Genomic DNA, 23,392 nt, shown 5'->3' with positions numbered 1-23,392 from the left:
GCAAGGTTTAGAATCCACAAACAACCTATTAATAAAGTCATAAAATGACTTTGATGCCAGAAAGCCAAAAATAATAATTTAAAAGGCTGAAGTTGGTTTTCATTCATTCTAACTTCCATATCCTGTTTTTTCCCAAGCTCCTTGTCAAATCATTGCCCTTGAAATAACTAAAAGAGTCAATGTCTTTCGTCTCAAATGTACAGAATTTTAATTAAGTAATCCTTATTTTGAAGCTTTGTATATTTGAAGAATATTAAAAGAATGTATTTGTGAATGTGTACATTATGTGCATAATACAAGAATGTTTTATAAAGGAGAGCAACTTTAATTGACAAATAGCCTTGGGGAGTTACAATCTTAAGCAAGCAGTGGCAGAGTTGCTTAAGTTTTTCCTCTAGTTGCTGTTTTATTTAAAATCTCACAAACTTCCCCTTTTCTTCCACATGAACAAGAAAATATTTCTTGCCATGGGGATAAAGTCAGGGAAATTATTTTAAATAGACATATACAACTGTTCAAATATTACCACCACAAAATAATGCCTTCCTCAAATGAACAAACAAAACAAAACATGTTATAGGCATCTCTATGTAACTGCTCAATTTAGCCTTTACATTTAAGAAATTCTGTAGAGATCAATGGCTGTCCCTTTGATGGCAGATGGATGTACTCTACACAGCTCTAATATGCAAAGCATACATATTTTGCTTTACATTTTCTACATACAGTGTTGAAACATGAGGGAGAAGGCATTCATGATTTTCCTTTTAAAAAAATTTCTACATGCCATGAAAAAAATCTTTAATATTTGTATTTATAAAGTCTTTTAAGGGTTTGTCAGGAGACAATATAGCCAAAGAATAGCAAGCAGCAAGATATTTGCATTGCCTTTGTGCTTACACTACTGCTTGTAGTGTCTTGTTTTGTGTTGTAAAATAAGCTATTATTTTGTATGATTTATCTTTTCCCTCCTGTTAGGAATGTGTATGTAATTAAAGATCGGTTTAATTCAATTTTGTAATTTTTTTTTAAGATGGCACCCAAGGAAGTGCACTATTAGAATGAGGGTGGGGGGCTTTGGGGATTTTATCTTTAGTTGGAGCAAGAAGGTGTTAGGAAGGTCAGGAAGGGAAATGTTTGATAATGTGGTGGAAGGTAAAGCACTTAGGAAGATTAAGGCAGGAGTATTGGAAAGCTTTCAGATATGCAGATGATACCACTTTGATGGCTGAAAGCGAAGAGGAACTGAGGAGCCTTATGATGAAGGTGAAAGAAGAAAGTGCAAAAGCCGGCTTGCAGCTAAGCCTCAAAAAAACCAAGATTATGGCAGCCAGCTTGATTGATAACTGGCAAATAGAGGGAGAAAATGTAGAAGCAGTGAAAGACTTTGTATTTCGAGGTGCGAAGATTACTGCGGATGCTGACTGCAGTCAAATCTTGATAAAATAGTTAAGAGCAGAGACATCACACTGACAACAAAGGTCTGCATAGCTAAAGCAATGGTGTTCCCCGTAGTAACATATGGCTGCGAGAGCTGGACCATAAGGAAGGCTGAGAGAAGGAAGATAGATGCTTTTGAACTGTGGTGTTGGAGGAAAATTCTGAGAGTGCCTTGGACTGCAAGAAGATCAAACCAGTCCATCCTCCAGGAAATAAAGCCAGACTGCTCACTTGAGGGAATGATATTAAAGGCAAAACTGAAATACTTTGGCCACATAATGAGAAGACAGGACACCCTGGAGAAGATGCTGATGCTAGGGAGAGTGGAGGGCAAAAGGAAGAGGGGCCGACCAAGGGCAAGATGGATAGATGATATTCCAGAGGTGACGGACTCATCTCTGGGGGAGCTGGGGGTGTTGACGACCGACAGGAAGCTCTGGCGTGGGCTGGTCCATGAAGTCACGAAGAGTCGGAAGCGACTGAACAAATAAACAACAACCAGTATCCCCAGAAGTAATGTCATTGAGCATAGATGCTCAGTTTTTACTGCAGCACAATTTTGCAGCTAAGAAAAATGTTAATATATTTGATTTGTGATCCAAAGGAATCTGGAAGGAAGATCCACGATACAGAGAAGGGGAAAAAACCACTTCATTACTTTTGTCCCTTATATTTCTTAAGGGATTAAGACCTCCCACTCTTTAAAAATAGCTGCAACTCAGGGAGATACTGGGATGGGATCACAATATTGGAGAAAGAGGATTTATTCTCTTATTGGAAAGCTTATTGAACAAGGGAGACTGAGACAGAGAAGGTGGGAAAGATCATAATTGGAAAAGCTGGCCTGGCAACAAATGCAAATGAGCAAGGAGCCAGTGAGCGGTAAAGGCAGCAAGTGAAGAATGGCAGTTGAAAGTGAGGATTCCAGGGCTGCTGCAGTTGCAAGCAATGGAGGTGGCTCTGTGATGTAGTGGCCATCATTAGAAAGCTGCTCAGAAGAAAATTGGCTAAACAAGGGTGGCCTCAACAGAGACACAAGTTGTTGGAGGACCCTGTGGATCCAGCCAAAGTGGTGAGTTAGCTGGTTTGGCAGCTACTGTGGACTGTTTGTCATCTTATCTGGAGGCACTTGAAAATAGCAATGGCTATCAGGGGGTAGTTGGATGTGAATGTATGTTTAGGGACAGGCTAGGGCTGCTTCTTGTCTACCAACTACACCACTACCCCACAACACCCCAAGCTCCTGCATCTCAGTGCAGGGCTGATAGTAGAATCTACTAGGATTTGAGCACTGGGGGGCTTAAACCTCCATGCCCCAAGGATGAGATCTGGGTGGTCTTGGGAATTCATGGTCCCCAAGGTGACCTTGGTCTTATCCCAAGAGAACTTAGGCCTAACACATATAGGTAGCCACATGCTGGACTGGCATTAATCTAGAAGCAGATGCAATATTATCTTAAGATGAAGGACATTATCAGATCACTTTTTGTGTCACATGCAGTTTGTTGGAACACAACAGCTGTGCCAGAGAGGAGATGGTCTGTTTCAGGCACCTGATGGACTCATTCAGTTTTTCTGAGGGCATTTGGGGAATTTCACAACAATTACATTGACATCTTGCAGATCTTTGAATGCAGCAAAAATATTGGACAAGATTGTCCCAAGTAGCTTCTTCCCCCTTGCAGATCCCAGCAGGTTCCCTAGTTTACTGAGATGCTGTTGGAAATGAAGCAGATAAAGAGATTCTAGGGTGATGGTGAAGGAAAACAGAGTGAAATGTGACCAAACATGGCTGAGTATCCATGTCTGGGAGTATACCATGGCAGTAAAAATATGACATTTGTACACTTCTCTGTGTTTATTGCATCTGCAGACTTGCACCCAACAACTCTTTTCAAGATTACTTGCTCTTTTGGAGAGGGATGAAAATAAAGATCCTCCTGCAGACTGCTGTGCCATGTTTGTAAAGAACTTTGCAGATAAAATTGCTCACAGTTGCTTCAACTTGGATACCACTTGGGCAGGATCTAGAGAGATGACTCAGGCAATGTCTCAAGAGACTATCTGGGGCTCTTTTGAGATTGTGAAGACCAAGGTTGTGGATAATGTCCTCTATGGCATAAGCTGTGCCCCCTGTAAGCTAGATTCATGTCAAGCAGCTAGACATTATATGTAGCTGGATTTGAAGGAGGGTTGGTACCTTCTGTCTTAAAGGTGGTGGTGGACTCACTTATAAAAAGGCTGTGACTAAATCTAGTTACCTTAGATGACTACAGATCAATTTGTAACTCTTTTTGGAGAGGGTGATGATAGTTGGGGTGAGGTATCATCAGTACATCACTATGTTGAGGCTGGATTTGGGATGTTATGGAAGTCATGACTTCATTCTTGGAACTTGGATGGGTTAAAACCAGCTCAGATTGAATCTCTGCAAAGACAAGAGTTACTGTTTATTTGGTGATAGATCTGACTCAATCCCTGTTCCAGTCTTGGGCCTGGATGTGGACCATGCTTTCTCTAAAGAAGGTCTATGATTTGGATGCCCTATTAGACTTACAGTCTTACTAGAATGGCAGGTAGAGGCCACGGATGGGGGTTTCACCCAACTTTGACCAGCATATCCATTTAGGGACTTTTCAGAACAGCTGCCCATGCCCTTATACCTCCAAAATATACTGCAGCACTCTCTACATAGGGCTGCCTTTTGGGACAACTTGGATATTTGGAAACCACATTTTATTCCTGAGTAACTACAGGATCATCTGTTCTGACAAAACTAGACACACACCCCCGCATTATTTTAGGGAGTGAATGTCAAGGGTCCCTAACCCAATCGAATGAAGGAGGTGGGGGTTCACAACATGTCTTTATGCACTAATGGTGACGGGACTGCCTTTAGCTAATCAGCAGGTTTTCTTTGTATTTTTATTATTTCATATTTTCATTCTGGACATTATGTTATTGTGTTATGGTTGTAAACTGCCTTGAATAGTAGGAGATAAACAGTGTATAAAATTGTATATTACAGCAAATATAATTGACAGATTCAGTCATTTATAATAGAGGTAGATAATATGGTCAGTGTGGGAGGCCGTATTGCATAGTTGTAGGCAGGACAGCTGCTTCTAATGTGGACATTTAACTGCTCTTTATATCATTTTAATGAAGGCAGCAGATGCTAAATTACAACTGACATTCACATTACAAAATTACACAATAAGGATTTTGTTCAAGTATCTTTAATGTAAAAAGTTTAAGGTATTGTGGAATTTTCCTATGCCACCAAAAACTTCATTTTAAAAAATGAATCTAGTTTTTGAAAGCTCATTTTCTGCTCAACTCTTTTCAGTTTTCTACATTTGCAAACTCCTATAACATAATGTGGTGCAGAAATATTGTTTTCAAACTTCTTACATGAATCTGTAAACTGCAGGTTCTACATCCTATAAAATAACAGTTAAAACATAAAAATAAACATGGATTGTACAGAAAAAAAACTTAAAGCAAGTAAGTTATATTTAATTAATATACAGTAAAGGTAAAGGTAAAAGTTTCCCTTGACGTAAAGTCCAGTCGTGTCCGACTCTAGGGGGCGGTGCTCATCTCCGTTTCAAAGCCTTGGAGCCGGCGTTGTCCATAGGACACTTCCGGGTCATGTGGCCAGCATGACTCACGGAACGCCGTTACCTTCCCGCCGAAGCGGTACCAATTAATCTACTCACATTTGCATGTTTTCGAACTGCTTGGTGTGCAGAAGCTGGGACGAGCAACAGGAGCTCACCCCGCCGCGCGGTTTCGAACCGCCGACCTTCCGATCAACAGCTCAGCGGTTTAACCCGCAGCGCCACCGCGTCCCTTAATATACAGTAGACTCTCAGTTAATTGGAACTCAAGCAACCAGCACTCTCAAGCAACCAGCACTCTCAAGCAACCGGCACAAAAATTGAACCAGAAGAAAACCAGCACTCTCAAGCAACCAGCAAAAAAATCTGTCTCTCTCTGCTGCTATCTAGTGGGTATTAGGGTTTAATAGGAACTTTCAAGCAACCAGAAACTACATTTATCCAGCATCTACCAATCCCCATGGGTGCTGGTTAACTGAGAGTCTACTGTACACCACTCTGATATCAAACAAAGGTACCTATTTAATTACTTATTGTTCTATTACATTGGTTAAAAGTACATTAAGTCTTTCTTCTTAAGTAAACTGAGCAAGTCACTAGCTGGTTTACACACTGCATTAGATCATGGGTGTCCAACCTTTTGGCTTCCCTGGGCCACATTAAGAGGAATTGTCTTGGGCCACACATAAAATATATAATATAGTTAATGTATATACGTAATAAAACTTCATTTATTTTTAAATATTTTTATTATAACATTTTTAAAAAGAGGGCAAGATAAAACTAATGGAACATTTGACCTTGTTTTTGAGAAACTAATGCATCAATGTATGGTTCAATGAAAGTGGTTGCAATTCTCAGTGAGTTCTCAAGGTGCTTGTCAGAAATTTTAATTCTAATTTTACTCTTCATGTGCTTTTTTGGGGCCGCGGGTTGGACACACCTGCATTAGACCATGTGCCATGTTTATAAACCACAGTGGCCATGTTCACACATTGCCCTAAACCAAAACTAAACAAACCTCATTTTATATAGTATGATGTACGAATCTGCCATAGTTGCTAATTCTATTACCTTCTGGAAATTTCTGTTTCTCCAAATATTCATTGTATTTTATGTAAAAGCCCAAACATTTCCAAATAATAGGGTTTCAATTAACTATCAAAATGAGCTTGACTGCATGAACTCAGCAAGCCAAATGAATGCTGTTACATTCCCATACTGGTGTGTAGTGCCCATGGCATTACTGTTTCAGGATGAATCATTTAGATAATCGCTACAGCTTTAAAAGGGTTTGGCTTGAGAGAGAAGAGTTCAATCAGGACTCATAATCAGTGAATTTCTTATTACAGCCAAGGATTTTTTTAAAAAATGCAATTGCGCATAAAATTTGATCAGTCTGTTTTACTACAAAGTAGGCAGAGAATAACTATGTAATACCATGGATATCCCACACACTTCAAGAAGATAATCTTTTCTGCAAACCGTTTAAGGATAGGCAGTTACTGTATAGCCATTAATATTTCTAATACACAAAAATGTAGTTTGTTTACAACAGCCTAAAAAAAACCCCTGCATTGGAAATTAAATCTTAAAAGTAACTTTGCATATGATAGCTTACCAATATGAAGCCAGAGGGCAAAAATAGAAGAGAGGTTTCCAGTGAATGTGGGAAAAACCTATGATCGTAAAAAGCACATGGATATTTTCCAAGATTTCTCTAAATTCAGGAATACATGTAAAGTGACCATTTGCTGTTGCCAATAATGAAGGGTTTGAAAAAGAACTATAAGGAAAAAGTTCGCCCACACAAAAGGTCCTATATTAACAAAAAGCACTCATACGCTTTGTACTGTTAAATGAATGATTTGTTCCATTAGTTAATGCTATTTGAGACATTGTAGCTACCCATCAATCAAGATCCACAAACATGTTAGGAAGCTTATGTTAAGTAGTGCTTATAAATAATTAAGTGTAAAAATTGATAGGGGAAAACCTTATTGGGGACTACCTTTGTACAAGTCATTGTATTTTCCTATTCAAATTGGGACAGTGGCTTATTTCAATATTCCTAATTTCCTACCTTATTTTTTTAAAAGTTGCCTCTACAGCTTTTCTAGCTTTATTTATTTCATTCAGTTTATATGGCATAGATAATTTATTCAATTTATATAGTAAGATATAGTATAGATACTTTTTGTATTATTTTACTATTTTTCAGAAACATTTTTCAAGCCCAATAAAGTCGTGGCATATTAAGTAAGGATGATTATTGTTTTCAGATCAGGAATCAAGATCTGTTAAAAAATTCTCAGTGTAAAGCCTCTGCTGAGTTGGTTTTAACACAATCCACATATACATCTGTTTTGATCTTCAGGGCTGAGATAGTTGGTAGTTGGTTAATTTTGATGGGACAGGCTGCCTGGGGGCTGGATTTTCAAACGGTCGCCTTATTCTTTTTGTGTTTCTTTCTTATTAGCATGAAAACCAAACAGAATACTTAGCTTGCTAAACAATACAATCTGAAAGAGTGAGGAATGGAACTTATGTATCCAAGAGTCTTTGGACCGACCCATTACTTCTAGTTCACTTCCCTAGCACACACCAGCATTGTTCAGTCACATTAGTGGCAGAAGGGATTTGACCTCATCTGTAAGCTATAGGAACAGTATGGAGTGATCACATATGATTTGTTCTACAGTCCTGTGCTTTGCGAGTTTAGACAGGGTCTCAGAAACTATGCTAAAAAAAAAAAGCTTAATATTATTGTTTGTTGACTGGAGCCCAAAAGAAATGCAGAAAAACCCAAAATATACAGTATTTGCAGTACTAGTTAAAAGTATGCTGATTCTTCAACTTTTAGAAGAAATACTGCCTACTGCTTAGGGAGAAGGCAGCAGGAGGTGTCATTGCATGAAAGCAATCATATGAGAAAAGAACCAATCAAAGCTTAGGACAGACGTTGCCTAAAATATCAGTAATGTTCTGAAACAGATTGTTATTTATCTCTTCAAACAGATAACGTGATGTGACAGTGACTTTGGTATGGTGGCCATGGTGGCTTTCAAACATTTGTATAGGAGGAATTCAGAAAGAAGAAAATAAAAAAGATTTCCACAGATAATATGATGAGAACAGATTATCTTATACCATCAGCATATATATCAAACAAGCAAACTAAAGACAGATGTGATAAAAGAATTACCAAGCCACAGCAATGTTATAGTCCTATAAATTAAATACAAAACTTCACTGTCTCCCAAATATATGTAATATACAGTATATCACCATAAGCAAGTTTACAATGATAAATTAATACTCAGTGACAACAGCCTAACCAATAAATTAAAATCTTAAGTCCTTTATGATCAGTCTTCGTTTTGTTTTTTAACCAGAATTTTTCTATTAACCATCTTGTTTCAAATAACACTCCAGCACATACGAAAGTACATTTGAGCTGCTTCAAGTGTTTGTGTTTAGATACAGATTCTTCACTATAGGCTCATTGTATTAAAAAAAGACTATTCTAAAATGAGACTAGGACAGCAGTCAGACATTTTATTTCATACACCATCTCTCTTTAGTAGTAGTAGTAGTGTGTGTGTGTGTGTATGCATTAGGTCACCCAGTGTAGTATTCATACTGATACAGAGAGATGAAATTACAAAAATAAAGTAACATTTTAGGAAGATCTATGCTTTTTATGCAAATGAATTTTGCAAGACCCTCTATTTCATCTATAAGTCTCATTTCTTGTTCTTCTAACGTAAGAAATCTACATTGCTTTTCTGTGCATTTGTACAAGACTAGACCAAGGAAGACCTGCTTTAGCCAATCCACATGATTGGATTATAAATATTTCAAAAAATGCAATCCACAGTTATCTGCATTCATTAATAAAACAATGGGATAAAATCTAATGGTCCATTTGGAAGTTTTGGTAGATTGCTAAACAAAAGTTTACCTGTTGCTGTATGATCAGACCATGACAACTGCAACAATAGTTCTAGCTATGTATGGTTGCATTGTTTTCCATCTGGAAGAGTTTCAATCAAGGAAAAGTTTTGTTTTTTGTTTTTTGGTATTTGCCCCTCTCTTCCCCGCACCATAATGCAGGATATCACAACAAGAATAATCTATTTGACACCACTCCTATGTTCACCCTACTTCCTACTCTCTTTTGTTTTATGAACCCAAGAAACAGGACCTCGCTTTCAACTATTTGTAAAAGTTACTGAATCTTCAGTGTTTTGTAAGATGGTGCACTTTAAAAAAAAGAAAACCAGTCCCTGTGTCATATTTATGTAATTGGATTAAAAAAGACCCTATTAATTTTTTTAAAAAAACACCTTTAAAATTGGTTTGATGTTGTTATCTGCCCTTATAATCTAGGAAAGAGGCATGGATAAACAAAACAGAAGCAGTAACACTTCCAAGTAGCATATCTGCAGACCAAGATCATTATCAAATGTTATCCACCATGCAAAGAATTTAGTTCTTCCTTTTGTTGCTGAGGAAATTGTAGATGACTTTGTGCATATAAGTTGCAAAAAAGTTACTCATATCATCTGATACTTCAGCTTTATATAGTCAATGTATTTTTTCTTGATTTTAAAGCAATGCACACGTCATATATTTTCCTCAGCAGTTAGCATAGAAAGGGAAACCGGGTCCCTTGCAGAAAAGAACAACAAAACATTTTGCTTATAAAATGCCCCCTTTTTAAGTTCTAAGTAGTAGAAATCAGCAATCTACACTGAACATTGTGGACAGACTTCAAGTAGACATTCACATCCAGTGTTAATACAAGTAAATTCAGTAAAGGATGTTTAGATAGATACATCTTTTTAACTGCCATTGGAATGTGTCATTATCCAAATAGTTGACAGGATTATTTGGTGGTAGATCTTCTGTTATATACAAGGAAGTCAGAAATATCATGCCAAACATTACTGTCATCGTATAGGTAGGTCATGGATGATTGTAGCGATGGCTGTAGGGTGTGCCGGTGATACTCAAAGAGCCAAAGAACAATCCCCCAAATCACAGCAGCAAAAAGTGGGAAGGGATCTTGTTTGGGCTGTGGGATATAACCTTTCTCCACTGCCAGGCGAGACAAGCCAAACAGGATACGAGATAATAGATACATATTTATCTGTATAGGGAAAAAAAATCTGAATTAAAATTAGGCAACCAACATATCAAGAAAATGAGATTACTTGAAACAATTCTCGGTTTAGGAAATCATCAAGTTCTTTCATACCGAAATCAACCAGCTTGCTCATATTTTAATATGGTTGAGCAACAATTTACATCTATTCCTAAATCTAATGCTAGAAAAATCAGCTATAAATGCAACCCTTTCCCAGTTACATAAAGACTGATTTCAAAAGAGATGCATCTGCATGCAAAGTACATCTCCTAAAGACCATCCAAATTATACCTGAATGTCCTAATTTTTTTTCATTCTACAGTGAAAAATTAATATGAATAGGCATTCTTCTGCCACAATTATCTACCACTGTGAAACATCAGTTGTCCTGCCCTCTGGAACAAGGTTCTCTCTGAGATCTGGATGGCCCCCACTCTGCTGTTGTTTAGAAGAGCTGTGAAGACCTGGCTCTTCACCAAGGCTTTTGGCAAGGGAGAATGAGACCCCTCCCTTCATCCCACTTGCCATCTTTTATCTTTTCTGTTTTATGTAATTTGATTGTTGTGAGCTGCCCAGAATAGCTGAGAATTGGGCAGCTTACAAGTTTATTATTATTATTATTATTATTATTATTATTATTATTATTCCCTTTCTTATAGTTTGCTAGAGTGAAAGAAAGATGCAGAAGAATTGTGTTGCAGTTAAATTTACTGCCCCATCTGTTGTACCTGGGGCGCATATAAAGAAATTAATAATGGAACAATGTGATGGAACAGTTTGGTTCCCTAATTTACATAACTTTCATTTTTCATTAAATCAACAGAACCATGAATTGTGGAGTCCTTGGTGCACTCTGAGCCTTGTTGCTTTCTTGCAGACGTTTCATTGCCAGACTAGGCAACATCTTCAGTGCAAAGAGGGAGTGGGCCTTGCTCAGTTTATATACTGTGGCTTGCCCTGCTTGTGTTGGTAGGGGTGTTGTTCTCTCCTTGAGCTGAAGATGTTGCCTAGTCTGGCAATGAAACATCTGCAAGAAAACAAGGCTCAGAGAGCACCAAGGACTCCACAGTTCAACCCTGAGCTACAAATATTTGCTTCTATTAGAACCTTGAATCTAACACAAAACAACACAGTTGCTTACCTGGCTGTTAATGTTATTATTTTCCCCAAACACTAACCAGCCCCCAATGCAGGCTGCGAGGAAAGACTGAAATGGAACCTTCTTTCCCTGCATTCGTGACTGCACAGCCATCAAACCTTTGTAAGTGAATACAAAATAGGCCAGGTTTCTGGAATGAGTGTAGGTAGCTTGAACAATTGCTTTCAGTTTCTCCTTTAGGCTGAAGAGAAGAAACAATGAACCATTATTGCACATAACATTATTTCCCTTAAAGTATTATACTTCAGAAATAATATTTTATTGGTCATTGCTTCTGATGTGCTTTAGAAAGTAACAGTGATCTTCATTTCACTTTCAGAAAATATCAGAAGACTAAAGCCATACAACCCAATCTGTTTCTAATGAATATGTTTTCTAGTCAATGTAGAGATGCAGTCAAATTTTCATAAATTCTGTAGTTTGTGGCACTTTTAAAAACATTTATACAGTAATTGTGGAGTGGGGAATTAAAATGCAAAGAATAGCAGTTATGTTAAATCTTACATGAGTGCTAAGTTGTTAAAATTATTCACAAAGCACTGTTGGGAATAATAAAACACCCTGGCAATGGTAAGCTATATAACCACTGTTGTTGTTGTTACTATTATGTTTTTATCCCACTTTTTTTTTTAACATAAATATATTTTGGTCAACTCAAGGTGGCAAACATACTTAATACTCCTGCCTCCTATTTTCCCTATATCAACCACCCTGTGAGGTTGGTTGGGCTGAGAGTGAGTGACTGGCTCAAAGACAGCCAGCCATCTTTCATGCCTACGGGAGGCCCCAGAACTCACAGTCTCCCAGTTTCTAGACAAGCACCTAACCCACTACACTAAACTGGCTCAGTTCAGGCCACAGCTAAAAGAACTATGTTTATTTTTAGGTTGTACATCAGTGATTTCATTCTGAAACTCCTTTTAAAGTTTCTTCTTTTGAGAGATGGCCATTTTAAATGTGACTTAAGAAATTAAAGGGTACTCTTGTTGGTTTCTGAATACTGCCCTGTTGTCCATTTATTTTGCAGTATTTTGCTTGATCTATGCATTTCTTTATCAACATTTTCATCCTGCTTTTTCATAATTAAAAATCCCAAAGAAGGTATTCTACTGATATCTACTAGCTCAATCCTATGTATATTTAATCAGGAGAACACCTCTAAATTAATGGGTCTTCAACTACACAGCCACATTAACAATGGATAGGATTGCGTTGTTACTTCTATGTTAAGAGTGGATAGGATGGTAGCCTAAACCGCATTGGACATAGTGGGACTTGCTTGCGAATACATATGCAGAATTGCATTGTTAGATTGCTATCATAAACCCAACTTAAGTTCCTTGAAAATTTTGTTTCGACGGGTAAATATCCACAGGACAGTATTAAACATATTACTGGCAGTCTTATTTAAGTAAAAAAGTAATATGATTATTATTGATCTAATAGAAGACAACCTCCTCTTCAAGACATGCTTTCCTTCTATTCTAATACATTTAATTCTGTGAAAAACTTAAATATAGAAATAGTAAGGATGTAGAGAAGAAATCACATGTGTTCAAAAGACTTTTTTAGAAAAACCATACAAACAAAAAGGTAGACTTCTTGAACTCCTATGGCTTTATTTTATAAGTGACAAAGAGAGATATTCTGAGAAATGTACCTTCCACTTTTGAAGAGAAATGTCATTACCAAAGCATGCGGGGCACGGACTTTCGCTCCATAACTGCCAAAAATAAAGAAAGAATAAAGTGCATACAAATGTCTGTAAAATAACGTTTTAATATGACTTTGAATGCAATTACTGATTTATGTAAGTTGAAAGCAGCAGAATATGGTGATACAGTTCTTGGATGAAAAATCAGTATCTTCCTCAACTCCTCTGCCATGTACATAGGAATAAGGGATAAGTTGCACAAACCAGTTGGGTTTGTTCTACACTGAGAGGATTATCATGCTTGCCTAACGTGGCACCTAAATCTGAACACTCAACTTCAAAGTATCACTATAACAACATTCTTGGTGTTCTGAAACCTTTTGCTCACTTTTCACAACTCTGAATACTGTACTCATTTATTATTATCATTGGGGAAATTAAATCTAACTAATGCTTTGCAAATATAAGAATGGCAAGAAGAGGGAGACCACCTTGTTCATAAGAGAACTAGAGTAATACTAGTTTATTTAGAAGTACCTAGTAGTAGAAAAGAAAACTATTGTAACACCAGAGATTATTTTAAAATATCTACCCAAAATGCCCCAGGAGCTGAGATGGGTAACTACTAAACAATGTTAGAATAACAATGGCTTTATTAGATGGATAGCTGAATGAATGGATTTTGGAGATATCTACAAGGGAAAAACAGAAAAGGATTTAGCAGTAAGCATCAAGTCTGAATGATTAAAAATTTATTTATTTATTTATTTATCTAATTTATCCCTGCCCATCTCCTCCCGTCGGAGGCCTCTGGGCGGTTTACAACAAATGATTAAAACCATCAGAATAATAAAATACAATAAAAATACTATAAATAGAAATAAAAATAAAGAATAAAAATCCAAGCGATGAAACATCTAAAACAGTCCAAGTGTGGGAGGAGTGGTCTATAGCAGCCATCTCCATGTAGATCTATTCCTCTCTCCAACCCAAGCGAGGCAGCAGGACCAGGTCTTCAGACTCCTCCAAAAGGCCAGGAGCGATGGGGCCAATCTCACTTCTGGGGGCAGCATGTTCCACAGGGTGGGAGCTACTGCAGAGAAGGCCCGCTTCCTGGACCCCACCAGATGAAATTGTCTTAAAGACGGGGTCCGCAGCATGCCCTCTCTGCACGATCGGGTGAGACGGGTTGATGTAATGGGGAAGAGGCGGTCCCTCGGGTAACCTGGCCCCATGCCATGTAAGGCTTTAAAGGTAATAACCAACACCTTGAATTGGACCCAGAAGCAAACTGGTACCCAATGCAGCTCGCGCAGCAGTGATGTTACATGTGCCCTTCTGGGGGCACCAAAAACAGCTCGCGCAGCTGCATTCTGGACAAGCTGAAGCTTCCAGATACTTTTCAAGGGTAGCCCCATGTAGAGCGCATTGCAATAGTCTATCTGAGAGATAACAAGGGCATGAGTGACTGTTCGAAGGGCCTCCTGGTCCAGGAAGGGGTGTAACTGGTGCACAGCACGTAGCTGCGCAAAGGCTCTCCTGGCTTCAGATGTACCCAGATATTAGAAGGCATTAGCTAAGCCCACCACTGTTCTGTAGGCTTATGTATGGTTTTACATAAGATGTTTTAGCATTATACAGTATATGCCAAAACAAATACTGTCCTGTGTTGATATTCTAAAAAGAAAGGGAACTCGATCTAGTAGCAGACATATTATTATTTCTTCAGTAATACTTCTTAGAGGACAACCATAATAATTTTGCTATCACCTCAAATGAAATGCACATAAAACATAAGAAGCAAACTTACTGATACCTAAATAGGGCTTAATAATCAGAACCAGCAAGTCTGATCTGCCATTCAACTTAGCTGCATCTATAATTTGAAACCCTGCTATTTCCAGAAGAGAGGGAGAACTTGCCATTAGACTGAGACCTTATGACTGCACACTCAAAACGTCACTTACACCAATGAAACAAAGCTAACCAGCAGAAAGGGTCCAGCTACTATTATTCTCTCACCAAGCAGACACCTCGAGGCAATCTATTGCAGCATCCCCCAAAGCGTGAGCTGTAAAGAAACCTCCCGCGCTGAGAACAAAAGCAAAGTTAGAGACAGCCAGGCCGAGATCGGTCAAGCGCAAATCTGCTTCCTCCCACCAAATACCTAGTGAAATGCACGCTCAGCTTCAGCATAAACGCTCACCCGCGATCGCCAAGACCACCCTTCGGCGCTAGTTTCGGGGCAGGAATGCGGAAGAAACAGGGCCCCCAGCCCAAACTTACACCGCTCCGTTGCGGAAGCCCTTGAGCACCGCCAGCGCGGTCTGGTATTTCCGCTGCTGCAAGAGGGAATTGATGGTATAGAGCAAAGTCTTGAGTATCGTCTCATCACCCATGGCCTCAAAAATTGACAGTCGCGATCCCAGCAGCCGCTCAACCCGAGGAAACGATTTGCCTGGAACACAAAAGACAAGGAAACAGAGCTTCAGGAAATAATGTCCAGGTGGAAAGCCAACCCGTGAATTTTGGTTCCGCTCTAGTTTGATAAGCGCGCGAGAAGATTTAGGTGATAGAGAAAGAAAAAAGTACCGTAATTATAACTGTTTCCTCTCCTGGCTATTCAAGCCGAAGCAGCTTCTCACTGTGTGTCTGAATCTTTAAAATAATGTGTGAAGTTGGTCGTTCATGACCCAGACCAAATTGCAACAACGGTATCACTACAGCATTCTCGGAAGCCACCCTATCACGACTGTCATTCTGAATATTACGGGAAACTAATCTACTTTACAGAGATAATACGCTGCTCTGTCTTAAATTCCCAATTTTACAACATGAGAGTAATATGGCCTATATTCTCAACGTGACTAATTTAAAAAAGATAAACAGGATTGGATCTGATTAGAATGGAAGACTACCAGGAGATCCCAGGGGTTCAAATTAGATTGGAAAGTTAAAACACTCTCTCTGCCCAAAGAAGGTAATGGCAAACCACCTTTTCTTTGCCAAGAAAACTACATGGAAGTGTCTTACGGGTTTTAATAAAAAATTGATAGTTGGAAAAGGTGCTACCAGACTCCTGATTTTTTGCCATGTAGTCACCAGATGGAGGAATGTGTTGGAGGAAAATTCTGAGAGTGCCTTGGACTGCAAGAAGATCAAACCAGTCCATACTCCAGGAAATAAATCCAGACTGCTCACTTGAGGGAATGATATTAAAGGCAAAACTGAAGTACTTTGTCCACATAATGAGAAGACAGGACACCCTGGAGAAGATGATGATGCTAGGGAGATTGGAAGGCAAAAGGAAGAGGGGCCAACCAAGGATAAGATGGATGGATGACATTCTTGAGGTGACAGATTCAGCCTTGGGGGAGCTGGGGGCGGCAATGACTGACAGGAAGCTCTGGTGTGGGCTGATCCATGAAGTCACGAAGAGTCGGAAGTGACTGAGTAAATAAACAACAAAACAATGAAGTCACCAGAAGTTGAGCAAATTCCAGAGATTTCCTCTTTTTATGTTTTTGTATATTCATTTGTAGCAATTTTTTTTAAAACATTTAAAAATCTTATTTTACTAGAGATAATAATGTGAGTGAAAAGCAACACAAATTCCTCTCTTTGCTTTATAATTTACTTTACCGAGATGGAGCCAGATCACATGATGCTGTGAAATCCTGGATTTTTCTCATTATTGCTTATGAGTATGTCTCCTTTTCACCCTTTAAACAAGATGGTGTTAAAAGTAAACAGGTAGTTTATATGAGAATGGGCTATCAGTTTAGCTGCTTTTCAGTACTTGTGAAGCATCGCCTCTGTTGCCACCTACCCAGCTGCACCTGTTCATTTACCTTTCTTACTTTCAATGGAATATATTCTGCCACAGTAGCCTTAAAAGGAGTAATTAAAATAATTAGGTTTTCTGGGAAAAACATTGCTTTGCTGCCAATCAGACACATGGTAACTATGGCCAAGAACAAGTGGAATTCTTTGATGTTGGCTTCAGAAAGATTTTCAAGCAAAATGTGTTCTGACATAGGGTAGAGCGAGCCACTGCATCCCTCTCAGGTCTGGAGTGCCCTCCAGTGGATTAACCACCATTAGTTTATAAGTTTATCAGCCTGACAAAGAGTCTTTCAGCACTATCAGTCAACAGGCTTTATTCAGCTATTCCCTTGCTTTCTGACGAAACAGAGGAAGTGATGTGAAAATATAAGAGGGTTACAATTTCAAGATGTTGTTTAGATCTTGCCTAAAATTCAGTGAATGAAGCAGGGGAATTGCACAATAAAAGTCCTTTGTGGAGGTATGGAAAGAAAATTTTAAGAGGTACCTATTCAGGAGATCATTAATCACTGACAGTATAGATATGTAAGCTTTTTTATGACAGTAAAGATGAGAAGAGTTAATGGTATGATTTTATGTGTTGTGTCCAGAATTTTTGAGAAGAGCAACTTATATTTCTAGTATCCTATAATACAAGTGTTCATGTTTATGTTTATCTTTAAATGTTATAATTTGAAACTGTTTCATTATTACAGAATATCTCATATCAAAATAATTAAGCCTCAACGTTTAACGCTATCTCTGACAAAAAACTATGAAAAGTGTAAATAGCCAGACTGGGACATGAACTCCAATGTTAGATATACACTTTGTACAAAACAGCAAGTAGAATATCTAGGTTGGAATTATACATCATGCTAAGCCATAACACAATTTGCTTAGTTTGGGCTTGGAATGATCTGTGAACTCAGTCAAGCGCTGTTTATTCAATAACCATAGTAAAACAAACCATGACTTAGCAGGATAAGCGAAGCTGTCCAATGAAAGAAGTCAAGAATGTGTTGTTTATACTTTTCTTTTTTTATATATATAAGAATTTTACTAAGTTTCGAGCAAAGATAAAAGCTACAGAAAAACAAAAAACTACAAAGAAAAAAAGAAAAAACTAAAAAAGTGTGGAAACACAAGAGAAAATTATTCAAAATTACAAAAAAGAGGTGACTTCCAACTTTTAACAGCAAGGATATACAACAATTTTCCATAATCAATCCCTTACTCTATATTAAACCAAAATCACATTATTTCTATAAATCATTCCATTGGCACATTATAAAAATAACTAAATATAGTTGCTCCCTCCTCTTATATTAAAAGAATATATATACATATACATATACACATACATACATACGCACACACACATACACACCTCCTAATCAACTTCCCCCCCAAAGATAACATTTATTTATTTATTTCCTTCCTACTACTATTTTATACATTCCTGTCTACTATAATAAAGATCAAACTAAAAACATATAAATTGTCTGCCATTATACTTGATAATACAACAATTTTAATAACCTTAATCATATTAAACCCAAAACCAGACATTTATTATTTTTTTTATTATTATACCTTAATAATCTTAATCGAAATCGTTAAAGGTAAAATGAAATCAGCCAAACCCTAAAAGCAATCCAGATAAATATTCTTAAACCCTTATCCCATTTCAGAATAAACCAGAGCATTTACATATCCCCACAATATGCACAGAGCTTTTTTCTTCAAAAAATCAAACAGCCCAACTGCCCTCCTCAAAAACTTCGACTTGTCTTCAGGAGACCTCCCATACATAGTAAACCCTTCTTTTCCATGACGCTCCATCAGAAGATCAATTTCATTTATCGCTTGTAACTTGATCTCTCCCTGTAATTTCTTCAACTCGACTATCCGATCTTCATCCAGCATTTCAATAGAAGTCCCAATCTCACTCTTAGAAGAGATATTTCTGTCACTGTTAAATTCCTCAGTTTCATTCATGACATCCCCAACCAGATGACACATTTTAGACCTCATATTTTCCATGATGTCCTGAATGCCTTGCATAAAAACTTGGTAGGAATCAGAAAGAATCTGTTTAAGATCTCAGTGGAAGTCAGAGAAAGTCTGTTTAAAATCCTCCATCTCTCAAGCAGTAGATTATGGCACCCCCTAGGACCTTAACCAGTGAAAATCAAAGATATGAAAGGATTCCAGAATGTGTTTACACAAGGGAAAGTGAGATATGCAGACAGTTCCCCAGGGAAAGTAGAAGCAGAAAACTGAAAGTTCAAAACAGCCGATTCAACTTGCAGGAAAATGCTACTACCTTCAAATTTAGTACACAGATAATAACAGGGAGACAATTATTTACTTTCAATCCTCCTTAATATTTGTATGGAAAACAAAGTCCAAAACTTAAAAAGAATTTTTTTAAAAAATTGATCCCCAAAATAATTGCTGTAGAAAGCCTCTCTTAGGGTACACATAATAGAAAAATAAATTGGGTGATTTAGAAATGGGGTGGCCGGTCTTAGTGTCTCTTTAAGGCTACAGTGCGGCTTGGAGAATGGTGACGTCCCAGCCTACTGGCTGCTCTTACCAGTTGAGCACGAATGCAGTTTGTGATCTTCTGGCTGCAAGCAGCCATCTGGAGGACAGATGGGGGTGATTCCAGGTGTTTTCCTTTTTCCAGAAAAACACTCCTGAGCTTCAGGAAAAATCTGCCTGAGCCCCAAAAAACTGCAGTGTTGTCAGTTCTGCCCAGTGAGCCCGCAGACATAGCTGTTCAGTCCACCATGTCCCCACCAGAAGTCCAAAGAGCGTGTTATTTATACTTCTCAGTGAAGTCCAATTGAAATAAGCCAAATTTACTTTGGAGTAAGTTGATAGACAGGGACGCGGTGGCACTGCGGGTTAAACTGCTGAGCTGTCGATCGGAAGGTCAGCGGTTCGAAACCGCGCGGCGGGGTGAGCTCCCGTTGTTAATCTCAGCTCCTGCTCACCTAGCAGTTTGAAAACATGCAAATGTGAGTAGATCAATAGGTACCGCTTCGGCGGGAAGGTAACGGCGTTCCGAGTCGTCATGCTGGCCACATGACCCGGAAGTGTCTATGACAACGCCGGCTCCAAGGCTTAGAAACGGAGATGAGCACCGCCCCCTAGAGTCGGATTCAACTGGACTTTACGTCAAGGGAAACCTTTACCTTTAAGTTGATAGATACCCATATAATATGTCAGTTATATTTTAAATGGAAATTTATATATACCTTATTTCCAGTGGTGGTCCATGCCCCAATCAAATCTTTTGATGTTGCACAAAGTACAAAATTGGTATCTAGTATCTAATATCAACACTATGAATAAGGAAGTTATCAGATAGATGGCCACCCCCCAAGGACAACCAATCACACCATCCTAGCGGTTCCAGATGGTAAATTATTATTGTGTATGTACATATGTAAAAAAGAGGTAGGGCTTCAGTCACATGGTCACAACTGCCACCTTGATTTTTTTGACTCCTCCTCAATGGCTCTGCACCATTTGATCTAAACTTTTGCATGTAATTGTGCTAGTAGTGTAATGGAAATATGCTGAGGGGGAGAGCAATTTTCACTATTCTTCTATCTGACACACAGCTGTCTTGGACACTGGGTTTCTTTATGAATAAAAGGGTTGGTTACCTCTTTTTCCATATTGCTTTCAGACAACACTGCATCACTGATGCGAGTGCTTTTAACTATTTAAGCCATTTTGTGCTTACTGAAGATTACCAAGAATAAGCTTCCGATGGGGAACATGGCCAACTGAACAGCTGTGTCTACGACCTCCACGGACAGAACTGACAACACAGTGCTTTTTTGGGCTCAGGCAAGTTTTTACCTGAAGCCCAGAGCTTTTTCATGAATAAAGAAAACGCTCAGAATCATCCCATCTGCTCTCCAAAATGCCATCTTGTCGCCAGAGAATCACAAACAGCATTCGCGATGATCCCGTGAGATGACAGAAGGTGGGGATGTCACCATTTCCAACCCATGCTATAGCCTTAAAGGGACATTAGGTTGAGTTGCCCCATTTCTAAATCACCCAATTTATATATTTTTAAAGTTTTTGTACCCTAAGAGAGGCTTTCTACAGTAAAAAGAAGCGGACTCTCTTGGTGCTTATCATTATTTCTGGATTAAATTTTTAAAATCTTTTAAAGTTTTGGCTTGCTTTCCCATTTAAAGATGAAGGAGAACAAGAATAAATAATTGCTTCCCTGTTGTTATTTTTGTACTGAATTTGGATTTGCTGATTTGAATCTCCAGCCTCCTGTTCACTTTCCCTGAGAGCTGCTGGTTAGCACACTTTCTCTTGTTTCAATTTCATTTGGAAACTTTTCACTAACTCATTAACTCCTATCTGTGCAAGTCAAAGTATCAAGTATCTTGCCATAATCTACTGCCTGAAACTTGGAGGATTTCAAGGAGGCCTTTTCAGAGTCCTGTTGTGAGCTGAAGCAGACCTTCAAAGAGATCTTTTTAGATTGCTGTCAGGCTTTCCTGCAGAATATTTGGGACATTGGGGAAGATATTATTTCTAAAGTGTGTCATCTGGCTGAAGATGTTAGGGAAGATGATTTAAATTTAAGAATGTGTAATTGGATTGACAATGAGGCTATTATGATTTCATTTCTCTTTAATGATTTGGATTAAGATTTACTGGACTTTTTAAAGGTTTGTTTGATTTGTAAGATTTATAAGGTATCTATAAGGTATAATAATAATTGCTTGGTTTTTAGGTTTAATAGGGTTAAGATTGCTGTAGTATTAATTATAAAATTAGACAATTTATATTTTTTATAATTTGATTTTTATTATAGTGGACAGAAATATATAGAATAGTGGTAGGAAGGAAATAATTAAATAAATGTTTTTTGGGAGAGGGAAGTTGATTTAGAGATTTATATATATATTTCTTTTTTACATATAAGGGGAAGGAGCATTGCATTCATGATTTGTATATGTGCTAATGGAAGGGTTTATAGAGATAATGTGATTTTGGTCAGAGTAAGGGATTGATTATGGAAATTGTTTTATATTCTTGTTGAAAGTTGGAAGTCACTTCTTTATGTAATCTTCAAAATACTTTTTTCTTCTGTTTCACACTTTTTTCGTTTTTTTCTTTTTGTAGTTTTTCTTTTTTGTAGTTTTTATCTCATCTTTTATCTTTCAAACTTAATAAAATTATTTTTAAAAAATATTATCAAGAATAGAATCTCCCCTCACCATCTTGTCTCACAACTGGGGATGGGGAAGAGTAAGATTAGAGGAAGGCTGGAAGAAAAAAATGAAGGGTACATAGATTGGACAAAATGGAAGATGTCCCAGTCATGGCAGAATAGACCTAGCAGTCTAAGTTCTGATGGCTCAGATACAACTAGAATTGAGAGAGTAGGCAGCATATAAATCAAATTTATACACACACACACACACACCCCTCTCTATCATATTTTTATCTGACAATTCTGTGGCCAAGGATTCTTGTTTGCAGAGCCTAGACAGCTTCACTGAACTTCATAGGGTCTCTTGGTCATAAGGTTGAATTACATTATGGATTTAAGTCGAGAGAGATGGTTGTGACTGCCTTCTGAAAGATCACAAGGGCATTTGTTAACAGTTCTTGCTGGCTCAGTACGTCTTGATCTAGTGGGATATCAGCTCAACCATCAAAATGTAGTCTTTGCTTCTATAGGATGTATTTCCATTTCTGGGAGGGACTCAACCTGCCTTCTGATTCTCATCAGTGTTCACAGAGGTGGTTTCTCCGTTGCTCCTTAACACTTAGATTTCTTTTCAAGGATGCCTACCTTCCCAAAGATCCCACTGTGGAGGCTGCATGTAGTATTATTAACATTCTTCATGTGGAACATTTTCCTAAAGCAGTTCTATCACATCATGGGCTCCATGACTGAGAGGGAGGCAATCTTTGGGGGCTGGTGAGCATATCTGAAATTCTGAGAACATGTTCTCGATGCTCTTAGAAAATTATTCCCATAATCAAAGTCTTATTGGTTTTGGTTGGGGCTTAATGTCAGGGGAGTCTATCTGAGGCAAAAGTCAGGTAGAAAGTGACAACACAGCTCCAGTATTCCACACCTGACAGTGGTGGCTGAATCTGAACATTAATAAACAAAACACACAAGCGCCTTATATTATCTTCTGCTGCAATAACCTTTAGGCTGCACATAAGTCCAGCTGAATGCACATCCAAATCCAGAGTTGGACAATGCCTTTATTAGGACCAATAAAAAAGGCACAAACATCATGGAAACTTCGAGGTTCTCCACATGAATGAGTCAGGCTAGATGCTGCAAAAAGGAGGGATGGATGGAGGGGCACGGAAGTCCCCCAAATCTGGACAGATGGTCCAGCCATGAGATCTGCTGTTCAAATTCAGTCTGAAACGGAGTTTGATGTTGGTGGACGATATCACGGATGCAACTTTTCCTCTTGCAAACAGGGAAAAGAACAAGGTTGTCCCCAAACTCAGCATTG

The 23,392-nt window shown here is 38.2% G+C and overlaps 1 protein-coding gene across 1 annotated transcript; it reads right to left on the bottom strand.

Annotated features, from left to right (window-relative positions):
- Window positions 1–5,567: 5,567 nt before the first annotated feature.
- PXMP4 (peroxisomal membrane protein 4) lies at window positions 5,568–15,490 on the bottom strand. The gene is made up of 5 exons (XM_063297225.1): window positions 15,315–15,490; window positions 13,035–13,097; window positions 11,357–11,555; window positions 6,007–10,218; window positions 5,568–5,675 (listed from the first exon to the last, which is right to left on the bottom strand). Exons 1-4 carry the CDS (start codon window positions 15,425–15,427, stop codon window positions 9,955–9,957), a joined length of 639 nt encoding a protein of 212 aa, XP_063153295.1. The 5' UTR covers window positions 15,428–15,490; the 3' UTR covers window positions 5,568–5,675; window positions 6,007–9,954.
- Between the last annotated feature and the right edge of the window lie 7,902 nt (window positions 15,491–23,392).

This window comes from Candoia aspera, chromosome 3, assembly GCF_035149785.1.
Source record: "Candoia aspera isolate rCanAsp1 chromosome 3, rCanAsp1.hap2, whole genome shotgun sequence".
NCBI classification, from domain to species: domain Eukaryota; kingdom Metazoa; phylum Chordata; class Lepidosauria; order Squamata; family Boidae; genus Candoia; species Candoia aspera.
Note: the sequence above shows the minus strand (reverse complement) of the source record. Positions and strands in the feature narration are given on the sequence as shown.